The 21,617-nt window shown below is 43.1% G+C and overlaps 1 protein-coding gene across 1 annotated transcript in view; it reads left to right on the top strand.

Annotated features, from left to right (window-relative positions):
* Nucleotides 1–21,617, top strand: part of SOX6 (SRY-box transcription factor 6) — a 298,295-nt gene that overhangs the window by 170,023 nt on the left and 106,655 nt on the right. The window contains 1 exon segment of the mRNA XM_040410826.1: nucleotides 4,046–4,135. Coding sequence (XP_040266760.1) covers nucleotides 4,046–4,135 — 90 coding nt within the window.

Here is a 21,617-nt window from a genome sequence, read left to right as displayed (position 1 = left end):
AAAAAAAATCTAAAATACTTAATAGGATTTTAAAAAAATCTACAAATAAGGATTATATTATAATAATTTTTATTTTAATCTATGGTTACTTATCATTATTGTATTATTCATTTTATATTAAGCCAGATTTTTGTGTCAGTATTTATTCTTCGATTCTTATTACTTTTTTACAATTATTATTTATTGTTTTCTTATCCCTATTATCATTTTAATTGTTACTATTTTTATTTCATTTTAGGTTTAGCTTTTTTATGTATCATGTCTACAGATTTTTTTGTTATAATAATCATTTGTATTTTCATATTATTTGTATTATTATATATTATTCAGTTTTTTAGAATAATTTTTTGTTGAGCATTATTAGTGTTATCAATACTTTTTATTTATTCTGATGTTATATTTATTTATTTTTTACTTTTTTAATATTTCATTTTTTTATGGTTGCCTTTATTATTAGATACCTATTTGTTTTTTATAATTTTTTTATTTAATGTTTGTATTTACATATTATTATTATTATTATTATTGTTCTGTTTTTTATTTTATTATTTTTATGTTGAGCATTATTAGTCATATCAATACTTTCTATTTATTCCGATAATTTATTATTATTATTTTTTTAATATTTTATCATTTATTTTATAGTTGGCTGTATTATTAGATTCCTATTAGGGTCCATTTACACGTCCGTAGTGCATTGCGGAACTGCAAACTGCGGATCCGCAATACGCCCGGACGGCACCCCCATAGAAATGCGGAGAAGAATAGGACATGCTCTATTTTTTCCGGAGCCGCGGACCGGAAAATCGGCGGCGCGCTCGGGAAATGCAGATACGGACCGCATACTGTGTGCTGTCCGCATCCATTCCGTCCCCATAAAGAATGAATGGGTCCGCACCCATTCCGCAATTTGTGGAACGCTTGCGGACCCATTATTACGGACATGTGAATAGAGCCTTATTAGTCAGTTTTTTTTATAATTATCATTTATTTAATTTTTGTATTTACGGTACATATTATTATTATTATTATTATTATTATTATTATTATTATTTAGTTCTGTTTATTTTTGTGGTTCATTTTATCTTAGGCTACTTTCACACTTGCGGCAGAGAGATCCGGCAAGCAGTTCCGTCGCCGGAACTGCCTGCCGGATCAGGCAAAATGTATGCTAACTGATGGCATTAGTAAGACTGATCAGGATCCTGATCAGTCTTAAAAATGCCTGATCAGTCGAAAAAATGCATTGAAATGCCGGATCCGTCTTTCCGGTGTCATCCGGCAAAAACGGATCCGGCATTTATTTTTTCACCTTTTTTTCAGTCTGCGCATGCGCATACCGGAAGGACGGATCCGTCATTCCGGTATTCTGAATGCCGAATCCGGCACTAATACATTCCTATGGGAAAAAATGCCTGATCCGGCATTCAGGCAAGTCTTCAGTTTTTTTAGCCGGAGATAAAACCGTAGCATGCTACAGTTTTCTCTTTTGCCTGATCAGTCAAAACGACTGAACTGAAGACATCCTGATGCAAACTGAACGGATTACTCTCCATTCAGAATGCATGGGGATATGCCTGATCAGTTCTTTTCCGGTATAGAGCCCCTGTGATGGAACTCTATGCGGGAAAAGAAAAACGCAAGTGTGAAAGTACCCTTAAGCATTATTAGCCTTATGTATACTTTTTATTTTTCAATTTATTTTTTTTTACTTTTTTATATTTATAATTCATATTCTGTATTAGTAAATAGATTTATCATAAGAAGACTATATAACCCTCTGAGAATTCAGCGGCGGCTTATTGGCAGCTATAATGTATCTCTTCCGTCTGGATGGCGGTTACTATAAGTAAGGTGGGGTCTGACGTTGTGGTAGTGACTCGCTGGCTGTTGTAGTGATGGCGCCCCTCCCATTAGATGATGCTGCCTCAGCAGATTGCTGCACTATTTGGGGTTGCACGGACGATGAATATGAACCTTTTAATCTAATTCTTTGCTAGATAGAAAGGGTTTCACTTCTTTGTATTTTTCTTTCCATGTTACTCCCTGAAATGTAGAATTGCTTTTTTCTCCCAAAATCCTGTTTGATGGTCAATGAATTTTCAGTGAAACTTGTGCAAAGTGAATAAAGCTGATAAATGATGAGCAGAAAGTCAGCGGCATGATGCGGCCATGGGGCTCAACACTTGGGGCCATTTTTCTGGTTCCATTTTCCCGCAGTGCATATAAACCTGGCCAAATGGTTGGTAATAGGGCTAATGCACACGACACGACTGTATGTATTTTGCGGTCCACAAAAACGGATCCACAAAAAATACGGATGACGTCTGCGTGCATTCCGTATGTTGCGGAACGGAACTAGTTCTATCCTTGTCCGTAATGCGGACAATAATAGGACCTGTTCTATTATTTTCCGGATCGGAAATACAGAAACGGAATGCACACAGAGTAACTTTGTTTTTTTTGCGGACCCATTGAAATGAATGGTTCCGCGTACGGTCCGTAAAAATTATAGAACTGACACGGAAAGAAAATATGTTCATGTGCATTAGCCCATAGTCTTATGTGGAAACATCCAGGTCCCAGTCAGTGGCATCTTTGATGAGATGCGAGGTTCCTGCAGCTCCACAGACCTGATGGTTTTATATTACTTGTTATGTTATATATTGTCATGTGACATGTTCTATTAGTTCCTGTCATATGATATTATGTCATGTTAGATTATATTACATCATATTATATTGTGGCATGTTATGTTATATTTGATCATATATTCTGGCATATTAGATTGTGTTTTTTTAATGTTACATTGCGTATTAAGGCGTTAGATTTGTTTATTCCAAAAGGAAGATTCAGCATAGGGAATTACACGATATGCGTCTGTTAAATAGTACATTACTGTATTTAATTTATTATTATTAAATGAAACAAAAAACAGTTCAGGACGGGATTGTTAATGCACAGCACGGGATTGTTGATGCACAGGATGGGATTGTGGATGCACAGGACGGGATGGTCGATGCTCAGGACGGGATTGTGGATGCTCATGACGGGATGGTCGATGCTCATGACGGGATTGTTGATGCACAGGACGGGATTGTTGATGCACAGGACGGGATTGTTGATGCACAGGACGGGATTGTTGATGCACAGGACGGGATTGTCCATTCTCAGGACGGTATTGTCCATTCTCAGGACGGTATTGTCCATTCTCAGGACGGTATTGTCCATTCTCAGGACGGTATTGTCCATTCTCAGGACGGTATTGTCCATTCTCAGGACGGTATTGTCCATTCTCAGGACGGTATTGTCCATTCTCAGGACGGTATTGTCCATTCTCAGGACTGTATTGTCCATTCTCAGGACGGTATTGTCCATTCTCAGGACGGTATTGTCCATTCTCAGGACGGTATTGTCCATTCTCAGGACGGTATTGTCCATTCTCAGGACGGTATTGTCCATTCTCAGGACGGTATTGTCCATTCTCAGGACGGTATTGTCCATTCTCAGGACGGTATTGTCCATTCTCAGGACGGTATTGTCGATGCTCAGGACGGTATTGTCCATGCTCAGGACGGTATTGTCCATGCTCAGGATGGGATTGTCGATGCTCAGGATGGGATTGTCGATGCTCAGGAGGGGATTGTCCATGCTCAGGATGAGATTGTCCATGCTCAGGGTTTGTTGATGCTCTAGGCATCATTTGCCTTGTTAGGTGTAAAACTTTCTATTAGTCATTATTTAGGCGCTTGTCCCCAGCTGTGATTGGTTGATTGGATTATTTCCATTCGTACATGAGATAATGACTCGTCGCTCATCTGTGCCATAAGCAGAGTCTGAGACAGGAGAACAGCGGCGTCCAGCAATGCAGACGCTCCGACTACCGCATATGATGAGAACGGCTCAGACCATCCTGATGTTAGAGAACTTACTATAACTGGATAAGAAGAAGCAAAACCATATAATAAAGACCTGTGATATAATAACAATATAATGATTAGTAATAATATAATGTAATAACCGCTTTGTTCTCATCTCTCCGCAGACTCTACTTGTATGGAGAAGCTTCTTTCTAAAGACTGGAAGGAGAAGATGGAGCGGCTAAACACGAGTGAACTTCTCGGGGAGATTAAAGGTAAGGGCGGCGAAGCTGTAAGAATGTTCAGATTTATATGGACAAGGACATTGACTTCATCTTAAGTGGGAGGTGCTGGTTCGTGATGTCACAAGTGATGAGCGGTGCCGTGCAGTCAGTGAATGTGTGGGTCTGCAGGTAACACCTCTGCTAGCTGGGGGAGCACAGCGGATGAGTCCAGGGACATTTTGTGTATTTAACCCTTTATGTTTCCTTCACATGAAGATAAAGTATCAGAGGTCATAATGTAACGAGATCATTGCATGGATCAGAATGGGGTTTGGAAGTTCCCTGCATCACTCACATGCACAGTGAAGAAATGTCCGACACAAATCTGCTGTGTGTGAACGTAGCCCAAGGTGGAGTTTTCTTTGGCGGCTAAAGTGGTCAGTGTTTTTACAGTGTTTTTTAATTATTTTGCCACCCAATTTCTGATGACCACTTTGTCAGCCACTACCTATCCTTATCTTTTCATGTAGCCATTAAAAGATATCAATGAGCAAGGACTCGCAGATTTTAAAGGCCTTTTTTTTTTTACCGCAGATTCCGGGAAAACATGGGAAGACAAAAATACCAGCATGTAGATTCCTACGTGCCGCTATATGCTGTGGCTTCAGCCGTGCAGCCTTTTATTGCCCCGTCTACCGGTGGAGTGGACCTTGTTGCTCCATTTCTATTCAGATGAACTTTGTGAGCAGCATTTCTTGGCGGTTTATGTGATCGCAGTGCGGTTGTGGTGCACACTGACATATCTATTTTGATATTTTCCGTATTTTTTTGTGTTCCCTCGTTCTTTTTTTGGCGCTCTTTCTGTCGCAGTTGTAGACCACATGGCGTGCGGTGGACGGTTTCTCTGTAGCGCTGGTTGGGTCATCATCTCTTCACTTTTTTTGCTAAGTCCGGGAGTCGAGGGGAGTTGAATTTTCGTCTCTTGTGTCTCTCGCAGGGTACGGCGCCCTTTGACTTGGATGCAGCTGTCTTGCTTTACTCCTGCTTAAAGAGTTTTTTGTAGTGAAAAATTAGCATGCAAATTAGCTGCAGCTGTAATTAGCATAAAAAATAATGTAGTTAGCTCCAGCATTGTGGATCGTTTCCGTCTGCCATAAACACTTCGGCATGCAAATTCTGCTGACAGCCATATTTGTGAATGTCTTATTCTGTATTAATACCTTGGGGGGGGGGGGGGGGGGTGACCTCCTTTTATCAGCACCTGAACCTTTAGCTCTGCACTGTGCTGATGGCGTATTTATATATATATATATATATATATATATATATATATATATATGTATAGAGATATACACATACACCTGCCATATCCACTAATAGACCCCGGGGATTGACTGATTTTTGTATTGAATTTAGTTATTGATTATTTCAGTTTTACACGTTTTTGCGCCGCCGTGTTCTGTGCAGTGTGACATGCAGATCCATCTCATGGTAACCATACTTCAGAGGTACCCAGGAAAGGTGAGGGCCGGGGTCAGAGGGCGCTGACGGTGCAGGTACAAAGGGGCGTGGCTAAATATACGTAAAGCAGCGCGCTTCTTAAAGTGATACTCTCTTACCATATGTGAATTGCCCGGAACTTCCGCCGACCCCTATAAGTGACAACAATCCGACCGCGCTATTCGTACGTGAGCCCGATGACATCTGTGCTGCTCTTTTTGACGTTCGCTGGAGGCGAGCCCGGGTTAGCACATTTACAGGAGGAGTGAGATGTTGTGAACGGGGGTGGAACGGCTGTCATGGTGAAGAGTAGAGGAGCACATACAGCATGCTCTGCACGTTCAGCATAAAGTCTGCAGCGGACTCCGATCCTCCACACACGGACTGATAATAGTCCTGCTCACAGCTGAGGGTTTGTTACAGTCAGCCTGGAGCCCAGGACAGGAGAGAGATTTCTGCTGCTGCTGCTGTGCTTAGTATCATCTAAACTTATACCTCGAAACAAACTCTCAGTTGTAAAAAGTTCCATTTATGATGTAAATAAGACTGTTCAAATTAAAGGGGTTGTCCAGGTTCAGTTCTGAACCCCTTTAAACGACAGCAAGCAGAGATCTTGACTATTAGAAACTTCTAGACCTTTCCGTTATACGCTGATGAGTGGACATTGGCCCTTTAAGTGTTCCAGGACTGTGTGGTTTGGCCGCATTAACAAGCTGCCCGAGAATTGAATATTATTATATTATACCATCAGATTCCTTAAATCTGGCATCACTAGAACTTGACAGTTGCCGGATCATCAGATTTTCTGGTTTCTTGGAGGAGTCTATAAACCTCCCAGGTCTGTGCCCAGAAACCGCTGCCCTCATTAATCAGCAGTGTCAGGAGATTTCAGAGTCTCTGGATTATAGGCTGCCGGATTATCAGACTGGATTATTAATTCCCAGATTAGAAGGATATCTCACTGGATGGGGTAAGTTGATTCCTTGCGGAGTTGCCCCCTCTTTCTGCGATGTCCTGCGTTATTCTGTATTATGTGCTGCGCTCTTCTCTGGTAGGACACCTCATTTGAAATACAGTGCATTAAGAAAAGCCCCAATGAGAGAACCCCTCTCTTCGCTTCTATGTTACCCCCCCAGAAGTGCGCCCCCTGACTGCTGGCCATCTGGGTATTTGTCAGTGACAGTCGGCTGCAGGCGGTGGATTTCTGTGCTTGCAGCGCCCCAGTTGGAGGGGGAGGAGATGACGCCTCTTGTCTTGAGCTCTTTGACTTCTTCACATTTGTTGAGCGGCTTCCATCACAACAGGTGCACAATTATTGTATGAGGCAAATATTATCTGCCACCCAAATGAGGCCGAGGCCAAGACGCTGCCTCCTCTGATTAAATAATCAGCGCCGATACTTAACATGCACTTGATTCCTGCAGGAATGTGACGAGGACGCCCGCCCTGCGCCTTCTACAGAGTGATTATACGCTTCATCCGCTCATGTACATGTGTCAGCACCACAACATGTACAGATGTAGCAGAGTTCATTCAGATGTTTAACCCTGCGTTAACCTAAAGACTGCTAATCTGACAAACTCAGCTTTGCTGTGCCTGTGTGGACGGAGCACCGCTGTATCTGCTACATGTGTGAATGATGAGCATAATCCGTTTAATGTGTCAGGTGGGAGTTGTAGTAATGTGTTTTGCATTTAATTACCAATCACATAAAACCTGCTCCATCTGTGGGTGATAATAATGTGTGTGTATAGTACGATAGATAAGCACGTACTGACATGGCAGCCTCCAGAGCTTACACTTTATAGGGTGAGCTGCAGCAGGGGGACGCCGGATGAGAGTGACAGCTAAGGATCTGGCAGGTAACATGTTTGTCAGACTGAGCCAGGAGCAGCGACTGGGGCCGATCCATATCACAAAATCAGGGAAGGAGCGCTGAGAAATCCTTGCAAACCCTGTATATTGTACGCAGCACCCATGACACGAGATGCATAAGAAGAGAGCGAAGAAATATACTGAGTTTCCCTGTCATAGATAGGGATGTATGCGTGTGAAACATGCATGTATACCAATAGACACACATACTGTACATACGCACACTGACAAAATAATCCCCCCCATAGAAATGTCAGATTGTTGCATTCGGCATTGAGTTCTTTCTCATGCAGATATGTAAATGATTACAGGTGTGGTCTGATTAGACACTGGGTCTTGCCACAAGACTGCCATATAAAAAGACTCTCAGAGGCTACTTTTGAGTAGTGTGCTTCTTGGTGAGAGATCAGTGACTGCTAGACAAGCCTCTAACACGCACTGGAATACATCTGCCCAGTTGTCAGACTTTGACAGGAGGCGAATCATTGGACTGAGAGAAGCAGGATGATCTTTTCAATGAATTGCCGCTATCTAGGCCGTTGTAACCTTCCTGTTAGGAGCAGTGGTTACGTGAGAGCACAAACATGGTGAACAGGCTCTGGACGGCCCAGACAGACACCAGTAGAGAGAATTGTGTGACCCACCAACAAGCACAAGCAACTCCCATCATCCAGACCCAGGCGGCCCCTGCATTACACCCCTGTCTCTGTCCAGACCATTTCCAGGCTCTTAGCAGAAGGAGATTTGGTGTCACATCCCCCATTACGTGTCCTGCCGTTGACAGCCAGCCACCGTCGCCTTCCTTACAGTGGTGTCGTGAAGGAGAAACCTGGACTGCTCTAGACTGGACCCGTCATTAGTGATGAATCTAGGTTCTGTTTGGGACCAGATGATGGTCGGGTTGGAATATGGAGGCCTTGTGGTGAGGTGACACACTGCCCCAACTGCTGGTGTGATGATCGGGGAAGCCTTCACTTACGACAGTCGGTCATCCCTAGTAGTGATATGAGAGACACTAACAGCTCAGCGATATGTGCAGGACATCCTGATCAGGGGAGCCATCTGTGACGGTGGAGAGTGGGGGAAACCCCCCACGGTACAATGTCAGGGAATTTGGGAAAGCAACTAGGCCTGGATGCCGGGATCAGGTCACCTCCTATAGCGTCCCTAATCCTCGCTCTAACTCCTCACCGTATGAACGGACCTGGATGGTAGGACGGCTCATACCCCGGAAACCTAGGGCCCTGAGTCGCCCTGATAATCACTCACATAGAAGCAGGGGAGAGACGACCTGTTCTTCCAAGACACGGATGAACAGGAGTCTCAACCGGCCTAGTAGCAGGGAAAAGTAGAAACCATATACAGCAACTGGATCGGCAGGTAAGAACACCGGACAACACACTTACCTGCCACTGCCACTACGACTGGAACCCGTGCATATGTACAGGAGCCCACACACCAAACAGGAAACCATACAAACAACACATACAGGAATCCAGCACACCAGTTACTGCCTGGACCCCTATGCAGAAAGATGCATGGTGGCCCCAGGCAGCGCTGCATACAGGCATGTGGTTCACGCCTCCGTAAGGGGGACTCATGGTTTCCCGGAGGGTTGAACCACATGCCTGTATGCAGCGCTGCCTGGGGCCACCATGCATCTTTCTGCATGGAGGTCCAGGCAGTAACTGGTGTCCTGGATTCCTGTATGTGTTGTTTGTATGGTTTCCTATTTGGTTTGTGGGCTCCTGTACGTATGCACGGGTTCCTGTCGTGGTGGCAGCGGCAGGTATATGTGTTGTCCGGTGTTCTTACCTGCCGATCCAGTTGCTGTATATGGTTCCTCTCATGGCTGGCCTGACAACTGCTGGTGTAATGATCGGGGGAGCCATCAAATATGACAGTCGGTCACCCCTAGTAGTGATACGAGGACACTAACAGCTCAGTGATATGTGCAGGACGTCCTGCCGCCACGTGTTCCTTTCATGGCAGGGCTTTCTTTTTTCAGCAGGATAAGGCTTACCCACACACAGCAAAGCTCCTCCGGATTACAGCACTTCATTGGCTGCCGATATACCAGATTTATTACCAATCCAGCATTTTTGGAACCGGCTGGGACACCAGCTTCGTCAACCTACGAGTGTGCAGGATCTACAGGCCCAGCTATAACATCTGTGAACAAATGTGCCACAGGATACCATATGGAACCTGTATGCCTCCATGCCCAACCTCATCTTGTATCCAGGCTAGAGGCCGTATCTGATCTTGTATCCAGGCTAGAGTCCGTATCTCATCTTGTATCCAGACTAGAGGCCGTCTCTCACCTTGTATCCAGGCTAGAGGCTGTACCTAATCTTGTCTCCAGGCTAGAGGCTGTATCTCACCTTATATCCAGACTAGAGGCCGTATCTCACCTTGTATCCATGCTAGAGGCCGTATCTAATCTTGTATCCAGGCTAGAGGCCATTTCTCATCGTATATCCAGGCTAGAGGCCGTATCTCACCTTGTATCCAGGCTAGAGGCTGTACATAGATCATTATTACATTCATATAGATCCCAACAACTACTTCTTGGGGTGGGATTTTTTTAGCAATGAGTGTACACACATACACAGATAGATTTGTATGTAAAGTCACACACTGCACACATACAAACACACAGAGACGTATATACATACTTATACAGTGCCTTGAAAAAGTATTATACCCCTTAAACTTTTCCATGTCTTTTATGTTACACCCACAAACTTAAAGGGCTTCTGTCACCCCACCCCACTTTTGCATTCAAAATCTGGCGCAGGGCCAGCAGAGAACGAGCGCGTCCGCTGACCCTGTCAATCAACATGAGGAGGGGGCGTCTTTATGAGAGGAGGATGCGGCTGCTACCAGCAAGTAGCCGCCCTACTTGCTGGTAGACAGGTAATTTGCATATTATAAAAGTATGTTTTTTGCAGTATCTACTGAACCAAAATGATTAATTACATTATGTATGGATAAATCGCAGTATAGGGATTATAAAAGAGTTTAGTGGGGTGACAGAAGCCCTTTAAATATATTTTATTGGGATTTTTTGTGATGGTCCAACAGAAAGCAGCAAGTATGTGTGAAGTGAAAAGAAAATTACACATGGTTTTCAAAATGTTTAATAAATTAAAACTTGGAAAGTGTGGCGTGCATTTGTATTCATCCCCCTTTACTCTGATACCCCTAAATAAAATCCAGTGTGACCAATTGCCTTCAGAAGTCACCTCATTAGTAAATGGAGTCCACCTGTGTGTAATGTATTCTCAGTGTAACTCCATCTGTTCTGTGAAGGCCTCAGAGGTTTGTTAGAATAGGGAACATTAGTGATCAAACGGCATCATGAAAACCAAGGAACACACCAGACAGGTCAAGCATAAAGTTGTGGAGAAGTGTAAAACAGGGATAGGGTATAAAAAAATATCCCAAGCTCTGAACATCTCATGGAACACTGTTCAGTCACTCATCTGAAAATGGAAGGATTATGGCACAACTGAGACTGGGGCGAAGGTTCATCTTCCCGCAGAACAATCACCCTAAACATCCAGCCAGAGATACAATGGAAGGGTTTAGATCAAAGCAACTTCATGTGTTAGAACGGCCCAGTTACAGTCCAGACCTAAATCCCATTGAGAATCTGTGGCAAGACTTGATAATTGCTATTTACAGACGTTCTCCATCCAATCAGAGCGCAGGCTCTTCTGCAAAGAAGAGTGGGCAAAAATGTCCACCTCCTAGATGTGCAAAGCTGGTAGAGACATCCCCCAAAAGACTGGAAACTGTAACTGCAGCGAAAGGTGGTCCTACAAAGTACTGACTCAGGGGGCGGAATACAAATGCACACCACACTTTCCAGATTTTTATTTAGTAAAAGTTTTGAATACCACGTATCTTTTCACTTCACACAGACTTGTACTTTGTGTTGGTCGATCACATAAAATCCCAATAAAATACATTCAGTTTTGTGGGTGTAACGTGAAAAATGTGGAAAAGTTCAAGGGGTATGAATACTTTTTCAAGCCACTGTATAAATATATACTTCACACACACTGCACACACACTGCACACATATTCACGCAGGTACATGTATGTACATACATAGGCTGCACACATACATATATAAATATATACTGCACATACACAGAGACACACAGAGGTACACCTATACATACACATGCTGCACACATACATATATAAATATATACTGCACATACACAGTGTGGGAATTCGCTCTGGTAGTTAGGATAAGCGGGCACAGTACAGAGGCAAAATGCAAGTTCGTAATTCAAACTTCAGTGTTTATTCACACATGATGCTAAAAACAAAACGTCACTTTTGCAGTGTTGGTGTTACTTCACCCCCAATGGCAAGTTAATAAAAGAAAAGTCACCTTAGTGGCAGTTCTGCCTCAGAAAGTTCAAACACAGGCTTTAGGCGACCTGTTCCCCTGACCCACGGGTCTCCGCTCTCCAGCCCAGCACGGGCCTCAGATCTCAGCACACAGACCTCCTAAGCTCTACTGTTAGACGGAGGTAATCCTCTCCACCTGGCAGTGCTGGCTGGTTTTATGCCTGGCAAAACCCGGCCTGGAACGTGGGAAGTAATCGCCCACCCAGCACTTTGACTACTCCCAGTAAGAGCTGCCCTGGATCAGCTATTACAGCCATGCTAAGTACCAAGGTGTCAAACAGCAACTGCTGCTGACACATAAAAAACGTCTCTTACTCCACCGAGGCCAGGAACCTCTGTGACACATACCCATATATACTGTACATATATAGACACACACTACACACAGAGGTACATACATATACACACACATGCTGCAAACATATATACTGTACATACATAGATACACACAGATGTACATATATACATGCACTTACAGACACACATACATGAGAAGTCCCCTCAGACGGATACTCAGTCACACCAGTGACATTTTACGTGCAGTATCCTGGCGCGCTGCTTCTCTTTGTACAGTTGTATTTCGGGCAGTTAAGTGATGTCTCCGTGTTTCTGTAAGTAGCGGGATAACGATGCAACATTAATTGCCGGTTTTATTATTTCTTCTGACGACAATAGTATAAATAACTGTAATGTAAATATCAATTATTATTTGCCGCCACGGCACTGACACCAGGAATAATTAGGATTTGGTTTCCTGTAAATTTTGTCAATTGTTCTGCACAGACCTGCACTCTGGCGCAGTGAATAACGCCTCGGTTTTACGGCCGCTCTTCGTCGTTTGACATTTTTATGATTTTTAAATTAAATTGTGCATTTACTACAATAAAACTACAATAAAATTTAAAATGTTTATTCTCAGCGCATTTACACTCACAATTACACACAAGTCACCACTTCGTGTTTGTGTTAATTTCCTGTGTTTTATAGGCAGGATTTTCAGTAAAGATCGGCGTCCGGAGATAATTTGTATTAAATGATGACCCTCGTTATAAGCGCCTCGTATGCAGATTTATAACGGAGCGCCGTAAAGGACATTGCTTCCCATCAATGGACAGAAGGTCTTTATTAAAGTGAAATGAAAGGATACATCTGATTGGTTACATATCCTCATATATTATAACCCCCATCATTGCTATTGAATATCAGACCAGTCAGCTTCCTCCTCCCCACTGTGAAAGTCGCCATTTTCAGCATAACCTAGAAGCTCATAATTTCTGACTTTGATAGGAAAAACTAAAGTTATAATAGTAAATGGCAGACATTGCGTTCATCTTCATCCAGTTCAGATGACATGGCCGCGTGAGGCGCCTGGAACCCCACGTCTCATCACATTTATGAAGGTTATTTATTGGCTTTTTATTGATTTTATAGAAACTTTTCTGTATTTAATTTTTTTTTTGCAATTTTTCATCTTTCTTTTTTCGTTGGATTTCATATGCTGGGAGCGTAATTAGTGTACTACACACCATGAAATACTGGTAAATTATACTTCATAGAGTCTTCTCATCATGATACCTACTGTGTATACTGTGTACATGGCTGTAAGTCACAGGGAATGTAGCAGAAATGTCACAGTAATGTAGCAGTAATGTAATAGTAATGTAGCAGTAGTCTAATAATAATATAACAGTAATGTCATAGTAGTCTAATAGTAATGTAGCAGCAGTCTAATAGTAATGTAGCAGCAGTCTAATAGTAATATAACAGTAAGGTAATATTAATATAACAGTAAGGTAATAGTAATATAACAGTAATGTATCAGCAGTAGTCTAATAGTAATGTAGCAGCAGTCTAATAGTAATATAACAGTAAGGTAATAGTAATGTAATAGTAATATAGCATTAAAGGGGTTCTGCAGTTTGTTTTAACTGATGATCTATCCTCTGGATACATCATCAGCATCTGATCGGCGGGGGTCCGACACCAGGGACCCCCGCCGATCTGCTGTTTGAGAAGGTAGCGGCGATTCATTAGTGATGCGGCCTTCTCACTGTTTACCGCTGGCCCAGTGACGTCATGACTTGTATCAACGGAGCTTAACCCCGCCCAGGCAAGTTGATACTAGTCATGACGTCACTGGGCCAGCGGTAAACAGTGAGAAGGCCGCATCAATAATGGAGCGCCGCTGCCTTCTCAAACAGCAGATCGGCGGGGGTCCCGGTTGTCGGACCCCCGCTGCAGAACCCCTTTAAGGTAATAGTGCCTTAAGGGCGCACTACACATAACTACACATACTGCCCTGGCATTACTAGAACCCCTTTAAGGTAATAGTAATGTAATAGTAATATAGCAGTAGTGTAATAGTAATGTAATAGTAATGTAGCAGCAGTTTAATAGTAATATAACAGTAAGGTAATAGTACTGTAATAATAATATAGCAGTAATGTAGCAGCAGTAGTCTAATAGTAATGTAATAGTACCAGTAATGTCATAGTAAAGTAATCACACTCATCACAGTGTAGCAGTAAGGTAATAGTAATGTAATTGTAATGTAATAGTAATGTAGCAGTAATGTAACAGTAAGATAATAGTAATGTAGCAGTAGTCCAATACTAATGTAGCAGTAATGTCATCACAATTTAGCAGTAAGGTAATAGTAATGAAGCAGTGTATCGGTAATGTAATCACGATGTAGCAGTAATGGGGTCACATGGCTTTGTGATACGTTTCGGCGTCTCTGGTGATGTTCGTCTCTTGTATGTGCTGCTGGTTCTAGGGGTCATACTGTGGACGCTGAAGGAGTCCGTTTGGTGCAGTGCAGGTTTGCTCGGACCGTTACGACCAGCATTTCTCCCTGGCAGCGCCTCATTTGCTTGGCAGTCGCTTCGGCTGTTACGAATATGAGATTTCTGCTTAAATTAAAAAAATTTAATAAGCACAAATGAAGAATTCCTCATAATGTTGCGCATTCTGTAAATACAGGTGTCCCAAGCAGCGGCGGCAGCATCAGCAGCCAATAGGAAGGGAGGACTTTCCAACATGGAACTTTCTTTGGCAGCAGCGCTCGGACACAGAAATTATTGAGATTTTCTTTTACTGCCTGTATCTAAACACAGTGACTTTAATGAGCAGCAGAGCTGTTATTGCGCAGCTGCCTCCCCGCTACCCAGCCGTATCCCTGCTCCGTCTTCTGCTCTCCTGAAATCCCAGATTCTTCCTGGTCCTGTGCTGGGATCAAATGGTGGATGATGGGAATTTCCGAATGTTCAAATGCTGGTGTGATTTGATTAAACTCCGGACCTGACGCTCCGATCCTCTGTCCTTGCAATTCTTTCCTGCTTGAACATTACTGGCGTTCACAGATTTTTAAGCTTTTGTATACTTTCTACAGACAAGTAGCTCAAACCAAATGACAAACATCAACTGCGGTCCTCCACACAAGGGGTGGGGTCATAATCCATGTTTATCCTGTGTACAACCCCTGTTCAGGTCAGGAAATGAAGCCACATCGTTATCTCAGATCATGTGATTATTATGTGAGAGTACTCACCTATCTCAGAGCACGAACTTATTATCTCAGAGCATGTGATTATTATGTGAGAGTACTCGCCTATCTCAGAGCACGAACTTATTATCTCAGATCATGTGATTATTATGTGAGAGTACTCCTTTATCTCAGACCACAGACTTATTATCTCAGAGCATGCACTTATTATTTCAGAGTACTCATTATCTCAGACTCGAGCATGCGCTTATGTGAGAGTACTCACTTATCTCAGAGCACGGACTTATTATCTCAGAGCATGCACTTATTATGTGAGAGTACTCACTTATCTCAGAACACAGACTTATTATCTCACTCAGAGCCTGCGCTTATTATGTCTCCCATATGGCAGATCACTGACTTATTATCTAAGAGCATGCGCTTCTTATGTAGCGGTACTCACTTATCTCAGAGCACTGACTTATTATCTCACTCAGAGCCTGCGCTTATTATGTAGCGGTACTCACTTATCTCAGAGCACTGACTTATTATCTCAGAGCATAGGCTTATTATGTAACAGTACTCACTTATCTCTGAGCAGTGACTTATTATCTCAAAACATTGACTTATCTCTCTATGTATTATGTATTATATCTTTTACTGTATTTTATATGATTTTTTGCATCTGATCGGTAGATTTGCCGCCATTTATCTTTGCCAGCAGTCTGTGAAGTTACTTTCCTCTTGTTAGTTGTCACTTAGAAGCCCTGTAGTATCTATGGAAACAATGGCGGCACCTTGTGAGCTGCTGCGCGTCCTCTCCTCTTCTCTGTTAGCAGGCTCTTTTGTGGTGCAGGCCCTAGTGTAACAAGTGCGCTCTTCATCCTCATTTTTCTGTCCTCGCAGTATTCATGGAGACACATTTGTAGATGAAGGACACTAAACAGCTCACAATGCGGCGCCATCAGCGCAGCCTCTCCACACAATGACTCGCACGGCAATCTGTTTGCCATTTCCACAATTATATCCCCATAATTGGCCATATGCATGTATAATAAGCCATGAGACGCCGCGTGATCATTGCAGAAGCCGCGAGTTATAGTTAACCCCCTGCAAGTCCCATTCATGGCCATTTTTTCCTTAATGCTCCATTATGAAGTCTGAGCGTCTGCACAATGGCGCTCGGCACATTACCGTACATTGTGCTAATGCCGCTAACGATGTGTTTATTATTTATGATGCCGCTCGCAGGGTCATTATACAACACAACATTATCAATATGGCTGCCAGCGTGGTCAGGAGATGCGACCATCACATGGATTCCAGTAGTGAAATGATTTTCTTTGGAGTCTACTAGGAAAAGTGTTGTAGAAATTACACAAACTGCAATTTAAATTAGAAAAAAAGTATTTAAAAAAATGCATAAAATTTCCAAAAAATCTATTTGACAGCAGGATTTTGTTTCTAGCAGGTCTGTCGCATATTGTTTCTGAGGTTTAATGTCTCCGGTCAGCGTTACGAGCTTGATGAAAGGACCACCATTACTGTGCCACAGTCATTGCCCAGCCTGTAGGGTCACCATTTCTTCCAAAAAAAAGATGGCCGCCAGCAAAGGCTTCCAGAGGCAGCCGTATTCCCATGGCCCCCTTCAGGTGACTGTGAAGTACTGCATGTTATCATCAGATTCTGGGGCTCATCCGCCTTCTTACTCTTTCGCTGTCCAGTCACTGAAGAATGATTGGTTTCTCCCAGAGCAGCACTCATTGTGGTCCCTCATTAGGACAGATCCTGAGTCCCCAGCCGAGGTCTGCCGACTGACAACCCCTGTGGGAGGCAAGATTTCGACTTTATCGTAGTCACCGTTTTCTCAGACCCCATAGGGATAGTGGTGCAGTTATTGTCCATGTGATGCAACATAAATTGGGGGCGTTCCCCAGAAGCGCAGCCTTGGGTTCCCCTGTAATTCCTCCGCTTTACGACACGTACCGGGGGTTGCAATGAGGTTTACTGTATTTTGCTCAGGAAACAATTACAGTGAAATCCTATTTGGAAACATAATTTGAGTTTCTGGAAGTGTTTATACAGGTGCAACAATCAGAACTCTAGAGCCTAAAGACGTCCAGCCCGGGTCCCACCGCCGCTGCAGAGCATCGCACAGACGGGACAGTGATCAGAGGAGAAGTGTTACAGGAGATCACACCCCGGACCTACTTACAGGACCCTCCGGCTGATTATCATGTGTGGAGGAGGGGAGAGAACTTGCAGCAAATCTGTGAGCAGCATCCTCCATATAGGTCTCCAGTGCATCACCTTATATTAGTGATGGCTAACCTCCGGCACTCCAGCTGTGGTGAAACTACAACTCCCAGCATGCTCCATTCATTTCTATGGAGTTCTGAGAACAGCCAAGCAAGTGTGCATCTTGGGAGTTGTAGTTTTACCACAGCTGGACTACCGGAGGTTAGCCATCACAGCCTTAGGCCTCATGCACACGACCGTTGTTCTGGTCCGCTTCTGAGCCGAATAAGTATTTCTACAATGGGCCGCCTGTTCCGTTCCGCAAATTGCGGAAGGCACACGGGCGGCTTCCGTGTTTTGCGGATCCACAATTTGCGGACCGCAAAAAACAGAGCGGTTGTGTGCATGAGGCCTTAGGCCTCTTTTACACAACCGTTTTTTCTTTCCGTTTACGGTCCATATACGGAACCATTCATTTCAATGGTTCCGCAAAAAAAAAAAGGAATGTACTCCGTGTGCATTCCATTTCCGTGTTTCCGTCCCGTTGAAAGATAGAACATGTCCTATTATTGCCCGCAAATCACGTTCCGTGGCTCTATTCAAGTCAATAAGTCCGCAAAAAAAACTGAACACATATGAAAATGCATCCGTATGTCTTCCGTATTCATTCGGTTTTTGTGAAACCATCTATTGAAAATTTTCTGCCCAGCCCAATTTTTTCTATGTAATTACTGTATACTGCATATGCCATTCCGTTTTTTCCCCCGAACCATTGAAATGAATGGTTCCGTATACGGAACTCAAAAAATGGCCCGTATACGGAACTCAAAAAACGTTTGTGTGAACGAGCCCTTATATGAAGCGCTCCGCTGTGATCAGAGGGTGGGTGCAGGGGAGTATCTCTTGTACCTATTTGTTACAGTGTATCAGTGCAGGAGAGATGTATCAGGCTGGAGTCCAGGATGTTTGGCTCACAGAGGATTGTATAGAATGGATAGAATTGTAACAAACCCTCAGCATTGTGCGCAGGACTATGGTAGTTCATGATGGGATTCCAGCCTTTGATTGTAGAGACGGAGGATTCCTTTCTTGGACAGCAAGCAGAGATGTTCAAATGGCGAGGAATAGAAACACAAAGGGGTGGAATTATTATGACTGGGGGCGCATCTTCTGGCAGACTGTGCTATGAGCTGCCATATACGCAATAATTGACGCCGAATGTACATCTGTTGGGCCATGGAAGGCCACGCCTACTTTTGAACTAAGCCACACCCACTTCTTAAACAGTTGTAAACGTGGCATAAAATTGAAAACATGTTTGTGAAAATATGCGGCTTATACAAAAATGTGGGAGATCTGCGTTCCAGAAATTTGGTCTCCAGCCTTTGATGAGAGGCGAGAGCTCCATCCCTCTGTGGTCACATAACCCTATAGGTGTCTTTCATGTGTCGTTCCTGGGGGGCGGGGCTTTTCGTGTCTCACAGCGTTGCGATGGAGCTGTGCGTCAGAAGAGCTGATTGGCGCGGCACCTCGGGCCCCTGCACTCTGCCGCTTTGCATGTTTGCTACAGATTCCGGCGCTGGGACACAATTGAGGCATTTATGGGGTTGTCAGGAGAGGAGGGAGCGGAGCGGCATGTGGAAGCGCGGACAATGGCGATCTGATGAGCAGACAAAGGCAGGGCGCATTCTGGTGTTAGAAAGTCATTCAGAACTTCATGATAATACTTCAGCTGTTCTGCGCACAGAATAGCCGCTTTGTGTTTGTTTTCCACTGAAGCCTTTATCTGGAGATGTGTTTGGAGTAGAAAGAGCTGAAACTTCCATCTGGATTTGAGGTCGGCGTTGAAGCTGCGGACATCACAAAGTGGCCTTTCATCTCCCCGGACCCTCCGCGCAATTGTCTCATCCCTTCAGTTGTCTCCCCGATTTTTCGTCTTTGCTGCCGACTTTTTTTTTTTTTGTGACATTTGAAAGATGAGAAAAACAAAAAAAAAAACAGTAAATGCTAAATGATGATCCTGGCGTGTGAAGTGCAAACATCTGAAGGGATGTGATGGGCTCTGCAGAGAAAGGCGCAACCTGAGCTCTGAGAGCGGATGCCCGCAACAGGATTCATCTCCAGCTCAGACAGAAAGACAGAATAATTGTAAAAACAGAGGGACAAAGGCCAAAAATATGTCCGAACCCCTTGTCACATATGGGGGAAAGGAACCTTATGTGACCAAAATGGCATCACTGCTCTCCAGATATGTTCTACAGGAGGTGACATCACTGCTTTCCAAATATCAATTATATTATACAGGAGGTGACATCACTGCTCTCCAGATATAAGTTATATTATACAGGAGGTGACATCACTGCTCTCCAGATATCAGTAATATTATACAGGAGGTGACATCAACACTCTCCAGATATGTTATATTATACAGGAGGTGACATCACCGCTCTCCAGATATCAGTTATATTATACAGGAGGTGACATCAACACTCTCCAGATATAAGGTATATTATACAGGAGGTGACATCACCGCTCTCCAGATATAAGGTATATTATACAGGAGGTGACATCACCGCTCTACAGATATCAGTTATATTATACAGGAGGTGACATCACCGCTCTTCAGATATAAGATATATTATACAGGAGGTGACATCACTGCTCTCCAGATATAAGGTATATTATACAGGAGGTGACATCACTACTCTCCAGATATCAGTTATATTATACAGGAGGTGACATCACCGCTCTTCAGATATAAGATATATTATACAGGAGGTGACATCACTGCTCTCCAGATATAAGGTATATTATACAGGAGGTGACATCACTGCTCTCCAGATATAAGGTATATTATACAGGAGGTGACATCACCGCTCTTCAGATATAAGATATATTATACAGAAGGTCACATCACTGCTCTTCAGATATTAGTTGTATTATACAGGAAGTGATGTCATCGCTCTATAGATATGTTATATTATACAGGAAGTGACATAATTGACCTATAGATATGTTATATTATACAGGATGTGAAATCACCGCTCTCCAGCTATCAGTTATAACATAGTAACATAGTTTGTAAGGATGAAAAAAGTTCAAGTGCAAGTTCATCCAGAGGAAGGCAAAAAACAAAAAATGAGGTAGAAGCCTTAAATTCCTTCCCAACTCCAATCAGGCAGTCAGAATAAATCCCTGGATCAACAACTCATCTGTAGTAACTATAAACTGTTATACAGGAATGGCATCAGCGCTCTAAAGATATGTTATATGATATAGGAGGTGACATCACCACTCTCCAGATATCGGTTATATTATACAGAAGGTGACATCACTTTTCACCAGATATTAGTTATATTATACAGGAGGTGACATCACTGCTCTCCAGATATAAGTTATATTATATAGGAGGTGACATCACCGCTCTCCAGATATCAGATATATTATACAGGAGGTGACATCACTGCTCTCCAGATATAAGTTATATTATATAGGAGGTGACATCACTGCTCTCCAGATATCGGTTATATTATACAGGAGGTGACATCACTGCTCTCCAGATATCAGTTATATTATACAGGAGGTGACATCACTGCTCTCCAGATATCAGTTATATTATACAGGAGGTGACATCACCGCTCTCCAGATATCAGTTATATTATACAGGAGGTGACATCACCGCTCTCCAGATATCAGTTATATTATACAGGAGGTGACATCACCGCTCTCCAGATATCAGTTATATTATACAGGAGGTGACATCACCGCTCTCCAGATATAAGGTATATTATACAGGAGGTGACATCACTGCTCTCCAGATATAAGGTATATTATACAGGAGGTGACATCACCGCTCTCCAGATATCAGTTATATTATACAGGAGGTGACATCACCGCTCTCCAGATATAAGGTATATTATACAGGAGGTGACATCACCGCTCTCCAGATATAAGGTATATTATACAGGAGGTGACATCACTGCTCTCCAGATATCAGTTATATTA

Source organism: Bufo bufo, chromosome 10 (genome assembly GCF_905171765.1).
Source record: "Bufo bufo chromosome 10, aBufBuf1.1, whole genome shotgun sequence".
NCBI lineage: Eukaryota > Metazoa > Chordata > Amphibia > Anura > Bufonidae > Bufo > Bufo bufo.
The sequence above is the reverse complement of the archived record's forward strand: the minus strand, read 5'-3'. Positions and strand labels throughout refer to the sequence as shown.